At 42.2% G+C, this 19902-nt stretch overlaps 1 protein-coding gene across 2 annotated transcripts; it reads left to right on the top strand.

Annotated features, from left to right (window-relative positions):
• The first annotated feature begins 1029 nt into the window (after positions 1 to 1029).
• On the top strand, positions 1030 to 14684 carry AQP4 (aquaporin 4). 2 transcript variants are annotated; one of them, XM_026095955.2, is made up of 5 exons: positions 1030 to 1257; positions 5451 to 5865; positions 6739 to 6903; positions 7262 to 7342; positions 9960 to 14684. In XM_026095955.2, exons 1-5 carry the CDS (start codon positions 1184 to 1186, stop codon positions 10236 to 10238), a joined length of 1014 nt encoding a protein of 337 aa, XP_025951740.2. In that variant the 5' UTR covers positions 1030 to 1183; the 3' UTR covers positions 10239 to 14684. The 2 variants fall into 2 exon arrangements, with proteins under 2 accessions (XP_025951740.2, XP_064363410.1); XM_064507340.1 differs by lacking the exon at positions 1030 to 1257 and adding an exon at positions 1267 to 1409.
• Positions 14685 to 19902: the final 5218 nt, after the last annotated feature.

Raw genomic sequence — 19902 nt, 5'->3', positions numbered from 1 at the left:
AAGTCAAACATCCAGCAGTTGTCTTTATTTGTCACCAGATTGCACATGTCTCTTGCAATATGCTGTTTTAGTGTCCTTTATGGCATGGCTTTAGGGGAAGAGCATGGAAACACTTGAGAGAAACCCATACACGTACACACACAATTGTACTTTATGATCACCTTGTATCTACCATAAACTCTGGTAAGTATTTAACACATGGATATGACTTCTTTATTACTGTGTGTACAATTCTGTGCAGGGCATTCTGAACTAATAGTGATTTACATTACACTTGTTTTGCACCCGTGTAAATAGTTACCTAGGATCCAGAGTCTCCTAGCAGAGGCTTAGAGAGGGCTTTCTACCCATGGTTTCCATGCCTCCCCAAAGTAGTTCTCCAGCCCTTATGCTGTTTTCTAATGGTCAGAAAGACTGCCTGGTAAAGTGCAATCCATCTGCTGGTCAGGCTGGCCGATCGTCGTGACTAGTTTTTATCCTTTCTCTGTTGCTGTATGCATGCATGGTAGTAGATGGAGTTTCTCTGTGCATGCTCTTAAAATTTGGTTTAACACTTGCACAGTATGTCATTGAAAATGTTTTCCTGTATAACTTATGCCCAGCCTCTTTGTATTGCATTCAAGGTTCAAAGCCACCTGAAAAAGGACTTTCTAGATACTTTGTTCCATTTTCATCCCTGTCTTCTAGAAGTGTCGGTTTCCGTACATTGTCTAACAAAACCATATTGCCTGGAACCCTAGGCTACTTTGCTTTTTATTGCCTTAAGGGCTGTTTTTCGGTTGGGTCTTTTTCACTCTGTAGATTCCCTTTGTCCTTCTCGAGGTGGGAACCGTCCGAATTTCTCACGGGCGTAACGATCAAATTCCAACCTGTTTTTCAGGGACTTTCCACACTGGGCAGAACTTTGTTGAACTCAGCAACTTCCAGCGAATTAAACAACTTGCCTCTCTTTTGCAACGTACCAATAGTCATTTGAGATGGATAAAGCTAACTGGCTGCCGAGTAGCTTAGAGTTTATTTCACAGAATAATGCGTGCAGCAGGCAGCACCGGGGAGGAAACCGAGCCGCTTTTAAGTCGTCCCCAATGCCGCGCAGCCCCGCCACAGGCGCAGCGGGCTGCCTCCCGCCCGGGCTGCTTTTGGCGAGCCGCAGCAAGCCACCTGAATTAATCTGCATATTCACATGAACGCAAATAAGGAGCAGCCGGCGGCCCGGCGGCGGTTTCTCAAGCACCGCGCACCTATAAGGCAAAGCAGGTAGGGGAGGGCGACCCACAGCGCCGCTCTCGCTCGCCGCGTGGCCGGGAACCCCCCCGCGCCCCCCCGCCGCGCGAGCGGCGCCGACCCGCTGCCGCGCTCCGCGCCCGCCGGGGAGGCATGAGCGACGCGGCGGCCGCCCCACGCCGGGGGTGAGTGCGCGGCGCTCCGCGGGGCGCGCAGGGCGGGCGGCTTCGCCGGGCGGGCGGCTTCGCCGGGCGCCTTCGAGGGGGCGAACGGGAGCGGGATGCGCGGGGGTGCGTGGCGCCCGGAGGGCTCGTCCGCGCCCGGGCTCCGCGGTGCTGCCTCGCCGCGGCCGGGGAGCCGCAGCCTGCCCTCGGCGTGCGCGGCTGCGCCCGGGGTCGCTCCCGCCGGGCGGCCCCGTCCTGCCCGCTCCGGCCGGCAGCGCCGCAGCCTTGCGGTCGCCCTCGGGCTTTAACCTTGGAGGCGCCAGCGGGGCCCGGGGTGCGAGCGCCCTGCGGCTCCGCACCCTGAACCTTCGTGTTTGCCGCTCGCGGTCCGGCTGCGGAAAGGCGAGCTCGCTGCAGCCGCGGAGCTGCGGTGCTGGCCTCCCCCTTCCCAGCTCCTATATTCATGGCTCTTGCTCATTTAGTACTTTATTGTAAAATGAAACGAAATTATTCTTCTAAAGCCCTGCAGACAGTGTCATTGCGTTGCAACAGTATCCATCTTTCCCCCCCCCCACCAAGTTGGCAAGAGAGCGCCTAATGTTCATTTGAGCTATTGCCGGCTGTGCCAGCACAGGCCGGGGACCAGCTGAGCTTGCTGCGGAGATGCCACCGCAAATAGCTGCAGCGCGCACGGGGCTTCTCTGCGACCGCGGTGCCGTGCGGATCGGCTGGCCGGGAGCCCGCGCCCCGTCTGTGTGCTCTGCTTGCTTTGTTCATCGCAACGATATTAGTCGGACATGGAAGAACTTAAAAAGTGCCGGCTGACTTTTGTACTGAAGCCTTTGTTATTATTTACATTGTTATGGCTTAAAAGCTATAAGCAAGCCTGCTGCCCTCCATTCTTATAGATATTGGGTGAATCTGAGTAAGAGACAGTCCGTACCCCCAGATTACTTTATCTCTGGTAGCAATACAAGCTGTAAAAAGCGCCTTGCACCCCGTCAGTCATCCTTCTATACAATCTTGTAGTCTAGACCAGAGAATCTCAAGCGTGGCCACATCTGAAACTAATGTGTGACCATGACATGAAAGTACCTTTTTTTTCCTTTTGTTGTATTTTGTATTTATCTAAGGGAACCATGAGTTAGCGAACTGCAACTACTTTGAAATTGTTTTGTAACTTTGATGGCAGATTTCAGTTGCTAGAAAGTCACATTTCAGTTTCAGACCTGGCACAGCCATCACTGTTTTACTGTCTTATCTCAAGCTGTTAAATCAATTTCCTGTTGAAAAAATAGTGGACTTTGGAGATGGTGTTTTGACTTCAAAGTTGCTTATAGCTTTTGGATTTGAGTGAAAACCTGGATTCAGGGCTCAAACACTTTCATTAACATGTTAAGCTTTCATTAGTGTTTTTTTTTGGTGGGGGGTTGCTGTGGGGGAGAAAGGTGTGCATTTTGCTAGAAAAGGTTGGCTGGATGTTTTGCTGGCTCTTACCCAGACTGTTTCAGAAAAACATGTTCATTAAAAATAAATATTTAGATAGTTACTTATCCAAGTAAGGTGACATAGTATAGCTTTATTGTCTTGACTTTTTTTTTTTCCATTCAGCATGCTGTATTAGCAGGATAGAAATTCTATTTTGATGAATAGTTTCTTGTATTTAAATTATGCCTTAATAGGTGCATTTGGTTTACACGCAGCATTTTTGCCTTTTCAAAGCTGTAAATAATATTGACTGAATGGATTGCACATGCTCTCAGCTGGACTATAAGATCTGCTTATACTGATCATAAGGGGTGGCCTTTTCCTAGACAGTCATCAGCAGCTCAGCAGAAAGTATGGCTTTCTGTTTTTTTTTTCCTGACCCATTCATACACTTCATGCATGCTTCCTAAACTCTCCACAACTCGAAGGAAGTGAACTGCATTCTTTTAGCACCCAATGCAAAAATCTTTTCTATCCACCTCTACCAGAAGAAGGAATGTAGTTAATTTGTAGACCTTGCTATTTGCTGCATGTAGAAAGAGATAGTGGGACAAACCGGGACAAAGAAGTCAGACATTGTACCCCTCCCTCTCTTCCATGCTCCAAACTCCTGCAGTCCCCTTGGCGTGCCCTCAGTGTGGCGGCACATCCTACAGAAGCCTGCAATATAGTACCCGGGCTTGTCTTTTGCTCAGCAAAAGTAAGTGCAAAATAAAGCTCAGGGAGTCTTAAGCTGCATCCAGACTGAACTATGTGGGAAAGGGCAGGCATGTCCAGGTTGTTTTTCTGTGAACAGCAGGATGTATCTCATCCCTGTGTAAAATATCTGGTTAGGGCACGCCCTGGGACATGGAGCTTTTGCCAGTATGGACATAGCTCCTGTCCCTTGCTCAGACAACTAAATTAAATTGTTCCTGAGGAGGTAGCTGTAGGTTGGTAGCTGTAGGTTGGTAGCTGTGTCAGATTTATGCCTTTGGATTTAAGTGCCACCTCCAGTAGGCAACTGTGAGCTTTAGCATTGGGGCAGGTGGTGAATTTGGCTCCATTAAGAGTGAGAAGTCTGGTCTAGATAGTTAGTCATTAACTGCCTGTTAATATCAGATCTTACAAAAATGGTTTTCAGTTTGTTTTGAGGTTGACCTGAAATCAGAAGTCAATTTGGGGTTGACTTTTTTCCTGGTTTCAGTTCTTCTCTAGCAGAGCAGCTCTCACTCAGGTCTCTCAGATCACTTCATAAGCATTTTACAAAAGTCATTTGCAGGAGATAATGTAATTCTTGTTCTCATCTGAGAGTCCAGAGAACTGAGACAAGGTTCAAGTGACCTATCCAAAATACACAGTAAATTAGCATAAGAAATGAGACAGGGAAAACAAATTATTTGTTGCAGTCACAGATTAAATTGCCTTTCCCTAACTCTTTGCAACTGTTAAGAAATTCATGGGCCATTCCTCTTGCAATAACTTGAAAAGGCTAGACATGTCTTTTATGCTTCTTTCTTATGTAAGTGATATTAAATATGCATTGTAGCTCAGTTACCTCAGATAACTGAGCACTAAATTCTTCCATCCTTCAACTTGAAATTCCGCTCCAAATGTAGCGGCTCAATATTCTTTCTTTTGTTTCTTCTTCTTTTGAGAGGTTTGGGGGTTTTGTTTTTAAAGACTAATCTTGTTAGCATTCCTTAGAAACTCATTAAAATGCTTCCCTTTTGGCTTATTCTCCTAATTTATTAATAGAGAAAATAACTTTTCTTTGGTGACCCAGTTTCATAGGTATCTGAGCATCTAGCAAAATTGTAACTCATCAGGAAGGCAATGTAGACTAATAAATAGCTTCTTCAGAGAGGGTGGAAAACCAAAACACTTCTTTCTTTGCCTCAGAGTTCAACACACAACAACACAACACAACAAATATACAGTAAATATTGCTCTATTTGACTACATACCCTTCACCTTTAGTCAAAAAAGAAAGTATCTTATTGTTTGCATGATTGATTCAAAAGACAGAATTTAGGATTGCTTGTATTTTCCTGGCTGAATTCAGTTTTCACCCTGTGTCCACAGTGAAGAAACTGCTCTCTGAATAAATATAAACTGAAGTATTGGTTTGTGTGAGTGTTGAAACAAACAGACTTTCTCTTAAATTCCAGGCCACTGTCCCAAACTGTGGTGTTATCAAAATCATCAGGGTTTGGCTGACACGCTGCCTTTTACTGTACATGCTTGGTTAAAAAGTACAGATTTGCTGAGAAAAAGATGATACATATTCCCTGATCTAATGAGCATGATGGTAAACAGGCCACTGAAAGTTGTAGTGTTTTACAGACTCCAAGTCAGGCAGAGTTCAGCTAGTGTAGAATAATACACTTATTTTCACACTCACTTATCGTAAAAAAATATGGAGGCTTTCTGTCCCGCACGAAGGGCAGCCTACTCTAACAGGACACATGTGCGTCGTTGTCCTGATCTTCATCATCACTGCCTTCCCTCCAATATCCACCAGATAACACCTCCCAACAGCGGGGCATAAGGCTTACTTGGTGACTTCTGATGAAGTTTTGTTTTCCTTTTCAGTAAGTGTGGACGTCTGTGCAAGTGTGAAAGCATCATGGTGGCGTTCAAAGGAGTCTGGACTCAGCCCTTCTGGAAAGCTGTCTCAGCAGAGTTTTTGGCCATGCTAATTTTTGTCCTCCTCAGCCTCGGCTCTACAATCAACTGGGGTGGATCTGAGAAGCCCCTGCCTGTTGACATGGTCCTTATCTCTCTCTGCTTTGGACTCAGCATTGCAACCATGGTGCAGTGTTTCGGACACATCAGCGGAGGCCACATTAACCCTGCGGTGACCATCGCAATGGTCTGCACAAGGAAGATAAGCCTGGCCAAGTCCGTCTTCTACATTGTCGCCCAGTGCCTGGGGGCCATCGTGGGGGCAGGCATCCTCTACCTCGTCACGCCGCCCAGTGTGGTGGGTGGCTTGGGAGTGACAACGGTAATCACTTCTGCTCTTGAAGCAGACTAGTTTTTAGAGTCTAAGAAAACGTAAGCAGTGTCACGCAGAATAAAGAATAAAGAGCCCTCAAGCAGAGATTTAAGGAGTTTTGCTGGTTTATTTACAACATCTAGACATGGCTTAAAGCTCTTCTTAGGATGGGTTGATGCAGTGCAGTATAGCCATTCTTTTTATAGAAGTTTTCTTTTCTAGAACTTCCTCAAATCTGATGACAGCAGGTAATGTTAATTTACATACACCACTTAAATAATGTATGCGTGAAATGCCATTTTCAGTTGGATCAGGGAGAGGGAAATTAATTCTATGCCATTATGATGGGGATTGAAAAAAACATCAATTTAAAATGACACACTTTTGAAATAGATTGTGGCTTAGATTTCAGCTTTGTTCTAAACTAATAAGGAATGCCATCAGTCAGCCCTGTTGCAGGACTTATTAAAAATGCACTTGAGCCGCACACTGCTTAATTTTTAATTGAAATTTAAATTAATTAAGTCAGGGCTAATTAATGAATTTATAATTGAATAGTAAATTACAGTGCTCCCAAGAAAAAAATGGTGAAGAAGTGCAGCATTTGCAAATCCCTGTGTAAAAAATAAACTATACTTCTGCAGTCTAACTTTGAAGTTCCTGTTGGATGTTACTGTCAAGGGATCTTTTGTCAGTCCAGCAGTAATTTTCCATGGCCCTCAAATTAAAAAAAAAAATGACAAAACATGAATCTGTACCTGTTCATTGTTGCCTTTCACTGTGCACAATTTTAAAATAATCTTTATTGGAAAAAAGTGTTTAGCTTTTTGATTTAAAGGCTCACAGTTGCTTCATCTCCGATGTCTCTCTCTCTTCTTCAAGGTGCATGGAGATCTTTCCGCTGGCCATGGACTCCTGGTGGAGCTGATAATTACATTCCAGCTGGTTTTTACTATTTTTGCCAGCTGTGATTCAAAACGAAGTGATGTCACTGGTTCAGTAGCTTTAGCAATTGGATTTTCTGTTGCAATTGGACATTTATTTGCTGTAAGTTAATGGCTTTTGTTTAAATAATAGAATCCTTAGTCCTTTATGCCTACTTCAGAAATAGGTGGAAACTTCTGCTGCCTTTCAACTGTACTACTTTACAGATCCAAGCCAAAGCCCATTAAAAAGCAGTGGGAGTGTTCCCTTGGATGGGATGCTGTTTCAGATCTTGTCTGCTTGTTTGTGTGATGGCTTTGTTACTTGTATGGCAAAATCCTGGAGAGCAGCAATACATGCTACTGGGATTAGAAGCCAAGCAACACCTGGGTGTCCAGATGTGACTGTGGCAGTGGAACTAGCAAACTGTATAATTGCCTTTGAGATATTAGTAATAGGTAAATTCTTTTCTTTTCTCTAGATCAATTACACTGGTGCCAGTATGAACCCTGCTCGATCATTTGGCCCTGCTGTCATCATGGGGAAATGGGAAAACCAATGGGTAACTGCTTTCATGTTTCCTTCACCATAGCAACAAACAGCCAGCAGGGTTTTTCGTACATCACTTGCTTTTAGTTACCTATCCTAGCATATCCCAGAGAGGCCATTGCTGAGGAAGACACACTGACCTGCCACAAGCTCTGCTGTAATTATGCTCCTTGCTTAGGATTTTGGTGTTGTATGCAGTATGGTGGGACAGCATCTCGCTATTTGAGGGTCTTTTTGTGGAGGTAGTAGCTAGGGTAGGAAAGAAATCATGCAAGAAGCTTGAAACACAAAAGCAATCCAGTCAGACTGAAAGAATTGAACTGCTAGAAAGAAAAATCCTCTGAGGCAGATCACAAAGCCTCCAGTCATGCTGGTGAGAAGTTATGGAAGTAATTCTATTGGCTTTGCATTTCACCTGGTTCTACAGCAAATTGCAGCAGACGTATAAAATGGGAGCGGGGTTCTCAATCTGCTTGCAGGGAGAGAACCTTCCTCAGCAAATGCTTACCAGTGAGAGATGAAGGGTTTGCAGCCTGGCCTTTGGGAGCCAGATCAGCTGTTACCTGCTTTGATTAGCAAACATCAGCCTAACTAAGAATATTTGTGCAGGAAACAATTTGATAAATGGATCATGAATCATGCAGTCATTTTCTGTATCATTCCACAATTAAACTTCTTTTAAAAAAAAAAATCATGTTTTATAGGGAGAGACAGCTTGCAGCTCAGCTTCACCTAATTAAAGATACAGCAAGCACTTCTAGGGACACTTACAGTTAGTACTGAAAGAGCTGCATACTACAGTGCATATAAGGATTTTCTTAATTTTAAAATATGGAGCCCACATTGCTCCCACTGCAGCTAATAACAGAAATAGCATTGTCTTCAGTTCCTAAGGGTCCAGTTCTGCAAACACAATACCATGTGTAACTTTGTTCCCAAGAGTTATCCTGTTGAAGCAGATTTACCCTGTTATCAGTGAATGGTTTGTTCATATGAAAAACTGCTGTAGTTTTTCACAAGATTAATTACCCATACTCTGAGGCAGCCTGTAATTTATAACTAAAGCTGTAAACAATAAACAAATGCACCATGGAGAAACCTGTAGGAGAAGCTTAACTGCTGTCCTGGTCATTTGGAAAGATTGCCTTTTCTCCTTCAACATAGTGACATGAGCATGCCATTAACAGAAGCTTCTGTACCTGCTAATGTTACAGGTCTTCTACAGGTGGTACTGAAATAAATAGGTGCCCTGCAAAGTTGAGTATGTCTGTTGTATTTGCTTAGTCAACTAAGATAATCACGTATCTGACTGCCCCTTGGATTCTGCAGGATCAGAAGCCAAAGTTGGATTCTTTTCAAATTGTGACTCCTAAACATTGAAGTAGACCGTTTTATTCTGTTTGTTTATATGTTTTGAAAGATTTTATTTCCTCACAAGTTTTTCATCCTCCTGGGTGGGAACACAGCAAGTAACCAGTTTGCTGCATTGGCATTTATTTTCTTGTGTCATCCTGCAAGCAGCACAAATATGTTATCTACAGCTGACAAATAAGCAGTCAAAATTTAGAGAAGACCTCATGGAAAAAGACATCGATAAAGCTCAGCAAAACTGTTTCTCCTTAAAGATATGGGCCTGTTTCTTTAACATCTTGCCTGTGGTAGCGTAAAAGCAAAGCTATTCCAAAGTAACTGTATGTGACTACAGAGCTGTATATGACAAGTCATGTATGACTCCATAAAGATCTACAGCCTTTTTTTCCCTCAAGAAATTTTATAGCTATAGTTGAACCAATGAAGGATGATGAAGGACCTATATTTTCTTATTGCATCAAGTTAAATACATTAAATCTCCCCAAAAGAGGGGGGGGAAAGTTGCTTTCTATTAATAAAAGAAGGTAGGGCAGGGAGGATGCCTGCATGTCCATCCACGTGGATAGCTTCACTGTTCCTCTGCCAGTCTGCCCCAGTAGATTGGTTACCAGATATGTGGATGGAAATCTTCAGACCTGAGGGAAATTGTAACCCTACCTCGCTAACACATCTATAGAGGTGTCTTCTGTCCTGGCTGCTCTGTTGTGGCACGCTGCCTAGTGATTCCCTAAACTCTGGCATGAGAGGAGTTTTGGGGGGGGAAAGCAGCACCTGCAGGTGACTAGATAGTTGGATTCTAGATACCTAGTGAGTATTTCTGAAAAGGACAAAACGTGTAGGGGAAAGAGAGAGAGAGAGAGAGACTGAGAGCCTGAAGAGATAAATACAGGAACACAGAAGAGACCCACAACATAAGAATAATGCCATTAACTCTTTAAGTCTTTGGTTTTTGACCAATTTCTTGTGTGACTTTAGAAGTCATATGATTGCTCCGTTCCAGGTCACCAGCTGTGAAAGCTAGGGCAGTTGCACTTCTGTGCCCTGTAGACATGGTATGAGGGTAAATTCATCCTGGTTAATGACATCCAGGAACTATGTGACTGCTTTCCAGAAAGGAGAGTTGATTAAAACAATTGCACCAGGACTTTTTGCTAGAAGTGTTCTGCATCAAGTCTGTAGTGACCTGTTTTTGTCTGAGAACCCTGGATTCGTTACTTGTTCTATAGCTTATGCCTGTGTTTTTCCACCTCTCTTTGCAGGTGTATTGGGTAGGACCAATAATTGGAGCAGTCCTTGCTGGTGCTCTTTATGAATATGTCTATTGCCCAGATGTTGAACTCAAGCGCCGTTTTAAAGATGTCTTCAGCAAGGCCACCCAGCCATCCAAGGGGAAATACATGGAGGTCGATGATAACAGGAGCCATGTAGAGACCGACGACCTGATCCTGAAGCCTGGTGTTGTTCATGTGATTGATATTGACAGGGGTGAAGACAAGAAGGGGAGAGATCCATCCAGCGAGGTACTGTCTTCTGTATGACTAGCAAGGAGCACTGAAAGCAGAGAGCAGCCTGCTAGTACGTCCACGGATATCCTTCCACCTATTAAAGAAACAGATCTCCTGTAAACTGTGCATATACCATTTCATAAAAGGTATGGTGCAGGCAGCAGTGTGGTGGTGGCATTGCCAAACTATACTGATCAGGAGGGATACTAGAATTTTGCCAGAATTAGGATTCCCCACACATTATTGCAAATTAAGAGATTTCCCTACTCTCTTCCTCTCCTTCATTATGGAACATCCGCAAAGTCAAAAAAGAGACGAAAGCATTTTCCTTTAAAAAATCAGTCAATAATGAGATGAAGATAGAGATGTTTAACATTCAGATTGACAGTTAAGACATATCAGGAAATGCCTATAGACATAAAGACCTATTTATTGGATTGTTCTTCTGACACTTAATTGGCTGTTGTCAACTCTGATTAGAACATCTTATCCATTAAGCGTTCTTTGCTAGGTCCAGGGACAACATCAATGGTACTTAAGACTTTTATCAAAAGTCAAGCAAAGGAGTGTTTGTTTCCATTTGCATGCATCATTATTGCCTTGCAAACTACCTCTGAAAAAATATTTTATAGGTTTTAAATATCTATCACCCCATCAAATCTCACTCATTTGCTTTGCAGTATAAATATATTACTTTCATACCTTCCCAGGAGTAAATACACTGAAATTGAAAAGTAAAACCTACTGTAATAAGACTGCAAAGCATTTGTCTGTTCTTCATGCTAGCTTGTGTCACTGTCTTTCTGGTGAAACATTCTCTTGAGGTTTGACTATTGAGCATTTAGTGCTAGCAGACTCTCAAGGTCATGCAGAGAATATGAAGGCTGTCCTGTTACTTAATAACTCAAGAGATATAAGAAGAAAAGAATGCATATCTGTTTTCAGTGCACTTGTTCAAATATACATTTCTGTGCCAATTTATGTAAACTAAAGGTTTAAATTACTTATCTACTTTCTTACAAGATGGTTGGAGATATGATTTTTTTTAAATTTATTAGTAATGTAGAGGGTTTTTAACTTTTAACTGTATTGAAACACTGATTGGGAAATATTTTTTTATAACAGATGATAAAAATGACTGCTTTTGGCTTTTTGTTGTAATTGATCTCTAACTAGTTGAACAGGATCCATGCTTGTTTCACTATTGCTATAGTCTTAATTACATAGCTGGAAAAGCTTTTTTAATATGTTAGGGAGAAATGCAAGCACTTGCAAGGATTTTAGGGGAAAAGGAAATGAAATATGATCAGTAATTAGTCTTTCTCTTATAGAACTATTTCACTAGACAACCAACCCAACAAAACATTTCTATAAAGCTGTTGCTGACTTTATTACTGGCTTTTGTTTCAATCAGTTGCTTTGAGTATTACAATATGCAGCTGCAGAGCAGTCAAAAGCTTCATTATTATTATAATCATACAGATTTTATTTTAAATTGAAAACCTATTCCTGCCTACTTGGCAATAAGGGGAGGGGAAAAAGCATTGGTCCTGACTGTGGCCTGTAACAGACTTGCCTGCTCTTTGACATTACTCCACATGCAATCTTTATCAGGTGGAACTAGATGTTTCTAGTGAGGAGATGATAAAGTGCTGCTAAACTCCAATCTGTGCATTTTGATCAAAGGCCAATTCTGCTATCCCAGCTCATAACACTGGATAGTCCTAGCGTATACTGTTATGTTCATTTTCCTGGTGTCACTTTTCTTGTATTAGAAGCATGTTAGGCAGGCTCACACAAGCTCCCTGCATTCAGTGTGAGATTCAGGACTCTGCCAGGTGCTTCCAGTTTGGGCATGATCTCCTTGCTGCTCTGTGCAGCTCTGGCTGTATAGGCGGAGCACAGCATGTGGCACATGTGGGCATGGGACTAGGCTTCCTTGAATGGTCACATAGCATGTGGCACACATGGGCATGGGTATGAGCTTCCCTGAGTTACCACGCAGCATACTGCACATGTGGACATGGTACTGCACTTCCCAGAGTGATCCATCCTAGCCCTGTCTCCGCTCACAGTGTCTCTCTCCTCTAGCACATGAGCCACCCCACCAGCCCCATCTCATACCTGTTGAGGCATCGCAGCAGTGGCTACCTGTGGATTCTGGTGAAAGAGCAGGATGTTTGTCCTCAGCTGTACACCTGACACAGTGACAGCGCTGCTAGGGCATGAGTGTGGTTAGGGGCTTTCAAGACACCATTTCAAATGGCAGATAAAAGGTCTTTCCTGCAGCGAGGAGCAAGTCTCCTGTGGGGAAGGCAACACAGAAGTGGTGTTTAGACCCCCTACATGGCTGCTCTTGGATGGGTAAATTTCAGGCTAAATACATGAGAAAGTATAAAACTTATGCTTTTTTTTTTTTCCCCTTTAGGTGTTTGTTCTAACTTTTTTTTTCCAAATGCCGTATTTGTTAAAGGGGCGCTTTGATAAACCTTTCGCATGGCTTTAGTGGACAAAGTAATGTGTGTAGCCCTGGTGGACTGTTAAGAAGTTTTGCATTTTGACATGTAAAAATACTCTGTAGAAGCTCATAATTTGTGAATTTTGCATGGTATTATTTAAATAAGAAGCTGTGACTTGTTTTATGCTTAAGGGTCCTTTTACACAAATGGCATGTGATGCATATTTTCTTCATTCAGCTTGATTCTACTGCTGAGGTGAGCATAACACTAGTATAATATTAGCTAAGTCAGGAGACTTTTCTTCTCTTTCTCCTTCATTAATGAATTGTGGCAAACTCTCAGAACCAGTCCCAGGAGAACTCCTCACAGAAAGTGAGTATTGGAGATAAGGTACAGGCTGTTTCAGGACAAGTTTCTTTGATCCTGGGCTACTTCAGGATCTGATGGCTCCTCTCACTGTGGTTTCTGCAAAATTGGAGCCTTTGGGCAAGATGCTTAGTTCTAGAAGGAGATGCATTTAACTTGAGTTTTATGACCCACCCTAAAGTAAATTCTTAGTAGTAGTTGTCGTAACTGTCCGTTCTACCCCACCACAAGAGATCACTATTAATGGAAGGGAATGCCACGCTTCAGCATGCCTCAGGGCTTGATTCAGCTTTAACCTCCAGGGCTACATTGCTCTCTAAGTTGTTTTGCAGTGGTATCATCAACATAAAATTACATTTGGTTAAATAATAGACCAGTGTGACCTTTTTCATGGCCTGCAAGTACTTTTGCCTTAATACAATTTTAAAACATACATTTTAATACTGTTTGCGTTAGATTTATGCTAAAAGGCCTTCAGCTCTAAATTGCAGCTAGTAATATAACTCAATGTCCTCTAAAAGTATTTGTTGGTTGAGGTGGGAAATGGCAAATGTCTTTGGTTTATGATGGGAGATGGGTATTGTAGTAAGCACACCAGACATGTCGTCATAATTGTCGGGTCCTAAAATATAGGCGATGGATGAGCCTCTTGCTCCTCCATGAAGGCAGGACTGTTTCCAACATTATTTTTACATTCTAACAAATGAGTTCCAGATATTTAATTACTGGACTTCAGAAGAGAAAGGATGAAATTTAAAGGTGGGTTACACTGAGGTACACAAATACCTTTCAGGTCGTATGGACCCTAAGGAGTTTATCAGCCAAATTCTAGCTACTCTCAGAAGGGGAGAAAATAAGATTCCTGTGGCATCTGAGGTATTGTAATCCTTCTCCTATTAAAACACTGGAAGCTGTATCTCTCATTCATTCAGTGAAAGCAGGAGTGAGACACTGCGTATTGCACACAATGCCTAGGTTTCTCACCTGTATTAGTACCTGAGCTTTTTCAAATGTGTTCTATTTCTGACTATTAATAGTTAAGCACAGTAGCTGCTTAAAAAGCTAGATAGCCTTCAAATTAGACTTCTGTCTTTCCAGTACTTGGTTACAGAGCAGTTGCTGTTGTGCTCTGCAACATTTTATCTGCAGCCTATGTTAACCCATGTTAACAATGTTATACACCATCCAATATTTATAATCTAAATAAAATGTGATAATTTACATTGTGAGCCTTTCTTTCCAAGGCGAGAGATGGAAACACCATACAAAATTTTTTGTATCTCAAATCAACCTGTGTGTATCTGAGTTTCTTGAGAACTTATTAAACAAGACATGATGCAAATATAGACTGAAATATTTGTTACCCGCTTATATGATCTAAACCATAGTGATGTGGTCTCTGTAATTTAGGACAAATGGGGTAAAGCAGGCTAAATACATGGATTTTTCCACAAGACTGTTTCTTGTAGAAATGCCTAGTCACCACAATACCAAAACTAATGTTACAGGATTTAAAATTTCTTTATGTGATATTTGGACTAATCTACTGAAGAATATGCTATGAAATACTGCATGCTTATCTGATTTCCACTTGTATTCTACTGTACCTCACACTGCTGTTACAAATAAATTTTGTTCAAAAAAAGAAAAGGCATCATTTGGTCACTGGAAAATATTTAAAAATCCTAAAGCTCATGACCAAAGTATAGGAAAAAAACTGAAACAATCAGACAAATAACACGTGTCCAAGAAGCGTATGGAAGTGTGTGTGGCTGAGAATGGATGATTTACTCAAAGAAAATGTTTCTGTCAATGGAGAGATGATTGAAAGTGATTCAATATCTTTGCGAAAACAAGCTAAACCAATTAGAGCAAAATCTGTGCTGGTATATGTTTATCATAGATTTTGCTAGATGGATTTAAAACTAATGTAAACTCGTGGAGAGCTAAGGGGTAACAAAAGTGTCCTCACCCTCTTTTTCAGAAATGATATAGACACTTTGCTATATCAGTAGGTCCTTTGCGATTTAGGTCCTTTCACTACAGCATGGGTTTTAAGACCTAACTCCCATAAGGAAGATAGGCAAGTGAAATGAGGCCCTATAGCAAAGTTTGGTTGCCTGGCTCTGTACTCAGAATGCAGAATACCCTAACCACTACATGAGAGTTGTGCTCCCTTTTTCTCCTGAAAACCTTATAGATCCTTTCTGCAAAGTGTCTTTATGAGGGGCAGAGAGCCTAGCCCATGGGTCCGCAGCCTGAAATCCCCTCAGCATGCAAAGAGAGCTAATCCCATGTCTTGCACTACCTGAGGCAGTGTGCATGTCTTAATATTGTGAGATGCTGGGTATGGCCCCAGGGTCCACCACACCATTATGTCACAAGAGGCTTGTGAAGGTACGTGGGGGACACGTACCTTACTATACACACACTCTGTATGTACTGTACTGAAACAGCTTCCCAAGGGAATTTAGGCAGAACAGCATCACATCCTGTTGGGTCACAGTCACTTAAGGCAGGAGCCACTTTGACATTTTGGGACACTCACAAAGTGGGAATCTAGGTGTCAGGAGAGCTGGAAAGGCAAAGTGATTTACGTATCTCCAGGGTTAGGACAGCAAGGTCCTGGGAGAAACACGAAATCAACAGCGTGGGCAAGGGAGAGCATTGTAGTGTGGCTCTGACACAGTGCTTACCGGCACTGTGGTGTCACTCGCAGGACAAAAACGTGGTCCCTGCTGTATGCAGACATGTAGGTCAGCTTGTGGGATCACATCTGAGCCATTGGGTAGTGCAGAGAGGGACAAACTGTGATGCATCTTGATTTGAGTGATGTCCTCACTCTAAGCTACAGGGGTGACACAGGCTTCAGCAGCAATTGTGCTTCAGCAGCACACATGGCAAGTGTGGCCCCGTCATTTTCTGAAAAAGAAAACTTATAGAGTAGGCACTCCCATTAGCAGCTTCCTTATAACCCTCCTTTGGGTTTAAGCTCCTTTATCTGCTGCAGATTGTGGTGTGTTGTAAACTTCATAAGCTGCTTTATTTATATCAGATTGATAACTGTTATCTTGGCTATTAATGTCTTTTGACCTTTCTTTCCCCATTAGAAAAACAATCCTTACAAGTACAAAGGCTGTGAAATAATCTAGCTAAAAGAGCCTATCACAAAGTTCTTTGGAAGGAAGAAAAGAGCTTATACTATTTGGCTCTCACCTTGCTGTGTACAACAGAGAGGGGCACAAGCTTTGTGCTGGGCTCGCTGGTTACACCTGGCAAACAGCAATCGCAGCCTATTTTCTGCACTCACACATAGCAACTGCCTGCATATGGTGTTTCATCTTTACTTTCCTTTTGATTATGAATCTCCTTAGAAAGCAGTGAAACTCACTGTGTCTGAAAGCTTGTGTTAGTAGGCTCTGTGTCTGTGTGAAAGAGCAAGCCGCACACAAATGCATAGCTTTGCACAGCCACTGTTTTTTTGTTGTTGTTGTTGTTGTTTTTTTTCCTTCCCAGCAGTGGACAAGATCAGTGGGAGAAATCATGGGGGATCAGCTGCTATCTGAGGTTGTCGCATGCTCCACTGGCATCCTAATGACTTAGTCATTTATTTCCACTTATTTCTGAGCCATATGAATTATAGCTTGAAGAGGGGTCATGCCTGTCACCCTACCACCCCCCATGGAACCATTTGGGTTCTGCTACTCTTCCTCTCAAGGATCATTTGCCAGGAGCCTTTTTTCCACATTTGAACAATTTAAAATTCGTTACTTTACACATTTTGTAACCTTCTGGCATTGTAAACATTCTATTGTTTTCCCATTCTACTTCATGATTAGCCCCACTTATTCTGTGGGAATTGCTGCTTTGCTTTGGAACAGCATAACTTAGGGCACTGAAGATTGATTTGTCTTTTTTTTTTCCCTCAAAAAATTCCTTTGATAATTCCACTGATATCAGCACTGTTTTGTTCTACTGCTTAAACTATCCTCATCTTCATGGTATCCCAGTGCCTAGCTAAAGATAGCTGGTCCTGCCTTCAGACTAGAATGCTTGTTTTGTTTATTTTATTTTATTCCCTGCTTTGCTATCAAAATGAGCTCTTCAGAGCTGGAATGAGATGTTTTAGTATCTAGAGCCTCATTCTCTGGGCTTTGTCAAGTGGCTACTGCCGCTTCGGATTTGGAGCACTTTTTCTAGGCAGCAGCAGATTTGCCCCCTGAGGAGTGCTTCTCGCCTGCCTTGACTTGCCAGATCTGTACAGTACATCAGAGATTGGAGGCTAAATCCTTCCTTAGCTTCACTGAAGAGATGAAGTCAGTTTGCACCAGCTGAACCCGGTCTTACAGAATTGCAACAGAGTCCACAGTGTCCCGGCAAGGAAGTAAGCGATTTTGAAAAGATGGGATTTGGGCTTGTGGCAAGTCCCTGGGCTCTGATTTGAAAGAAAAACATCAATAGGAAAACTGGAACAATGGTAGATTGGCCCTGTAAGTATTGAACATATGCACAGGAATATCCACTAAGAAAAAGCCTAATGTTTCCTGATTAAGCATGACAGAGTAGGGACAAAATGAATTCCAGAGATCAGGAAGATGTACATAGATGTTGGACTCTGCTGCTGTTTGCCCACAGGTATTGCTCCAGAGAAACAGCTGCACAGCATCTCCTCAGAACTGAGTCAGACCAGCTGTACAGGGTAGGATGCACACAAACACAAATGTTTCAGACACAAGGCTTTTCTGTTTTTTTCCCTCCTTCCACAGCTGCCCAGCACAGTTCACATTTACTGGAGGCAAACGATGCTCGGGCATAAATGCAGAAGCTTCTGTAGCCTCAAGACTAAAATGTGAGAATAAAGCTTTGTGTCCTCCAACCTTTTAGCTTTGAAAAAGCCTAGCAAATGCCACAGAGGGAGCTGCAAAAGAGGAGGTCAAAAAGTCCATCTGGATTCCTCTGCATCTGAGTCATTCCTAGAGCTATCCTTAGAGATGCACTCTATAGGTTAATTTATCACTGTGTAAATAAAGTATCCTCCAACTGCTTTTACCACTAGCCTTCCTGAGCTAGAATAAATATCTCTTAGTTGAGTATAGCTGAAGAGCATCTAAGGTTTATATATAGAAGCTATTGCTATTGTGTCTGAGTGGTGAGGAAAAGGTCAAAGCAAACTGATGTTTTTCTCTCTCCAGTTAGGAAAATACTGTTTGTTGTTTTCTGTGTAGTGTTTGATCTTTTTTTCCTCTTAGAGATCTGTGTTCCTTTCAGGACTTCCTAATTTTATTTTATCTTTTACACAAGGTGAATCCTCACTTTACGGAATTAAGTACCACTGTTTAGTTTCTCACCCAGCAAAGTCTTTCACTATACCTTTTTGTGGTCAAAGACTGTGACTTCAGGATGTTTTAAAGCTTCTGGCTGTTGTGATATCCTTGCTCTGCAGTACCCAAGGGCATCCTCTATCACAGGTTCTCCGTTTGTCTGTATTTCCTGTATAGATAGATGTTCCTTCAATAGGATTGCGAATCTCTAATAACTGCTGAGGTTTTTGCAATGAAGCTGCAAACATTTGAATTTCTGATTCAGGTCTTCATTTTACTTCAGCTGGTATCTTCCATATTAAAACACACACAGTTTCTGTGAATCTATTTCAATATGGACTTAATTTTTTCCTTTAAGTCCTCCCCTTTTCGTTCATTTTCTCATCATCTTGCTGATTATTTAAAACTGACTCCTAAAACCTGCATGTTTGATACAATTACCTTTATAAATAATGTTTGTATTTCTTATATTCAGTTCTATTTTTTCCACATTTTCTGTGTCTGAGGGGCAAAGGGTTTTTGTGAGAACATATAAACATTGTCTAAAAGGAGAAAACTCCCATTCTGGCAGTTGTATATGGCATAGTTGGAGTCTTGGATACTGGAAAGTGCCTGAAAACTGTCATGTTATATCCCTGCAAACACAAACATCAGTCAAACATCACTTAAAGGTTTCAGGGTTAAGTAGAAAATGTATAATGCTAACAACATGAAGTGAAAACCTAGATACTGATTTTCAGCTTTGCAGCCAGAGGATGGGAATTCCCCGTCATATCCTTCAGCCCTGGAAAGGGCTCCCAATTGATTTGTCATGTACAAAAAATTGTCTTGTACAATTTGGGGCTGAATCAGCTCAGAGGATACATCTATGTAATCATTTGAAGGTTTTTTTGCCACCATCAGGACCCCTGGTACTGTCTCTTCAGAGCATCACCATGGGCAAAAGATTAAGCGCAGGCAGGATGTCACACGCCTGAACTCATCTGTGGCTCTAATACAACAGCAAGAAATTAGATATAGGGTCAGGCGTGGCCAGAGTCACCGAGGAGGCAAGCTGAGGGCAGGCAGAGCAGGGGACGAACAGCTGGGAAATCAAGAAACAAGCTGTGCCACTCAGGGCTGCTCCCCAGACAGTTTCTGTAGAGCCAGGAAAACACAGCAATAAAGTTCTTACCTCCACCTCCCCGGAGTAGGAGAACCTAAATAAAATTTGTCGGTTTCTCGCCTGTAAATTCTGTAGCTCTCCATAGATAAAACAGCTTCCAAATACTAAATCCTGCAGTCCTAGGGTATGGTTATAGCAATTTTACAATTAAATATACATACACACACACACACACACACACACATATATATATAAATGTATACAAATATATATATATACACACACATATAAAACAAATGTTTGAGCAGTCTTGAAGTGGTCTGGGTACTCCACAGGTATAATAGTAAACTTTAACGAGGGAGATAATATGACAACATGACTCCCATTCTTCTCTTCTGAATGTTGATCTTTTCTCTGTTACATTTCTATAGCCAACATAAAGTGTT

This window comes from Dromaius novaehollandiae, chromosome 2, assembly GCF_036370855.1.
Source record: "Dromaius novaehollandiae isolate bDroNov1 chromosome 2, bDroNov1.hap1, whole genome shotgun sequence".
Lineage (NCBI taxonomy): Eukaryota > Metazoa > Chordata > Aves > Casuariiformes > Dromaiidae > Dromaius > Dromaius novaehollandiae.
The sequence above is the reverse complement of the archived record's forward strand: the minus strand, read 5'-3'. Positions and strand labels throughout refer to the sequence as shown.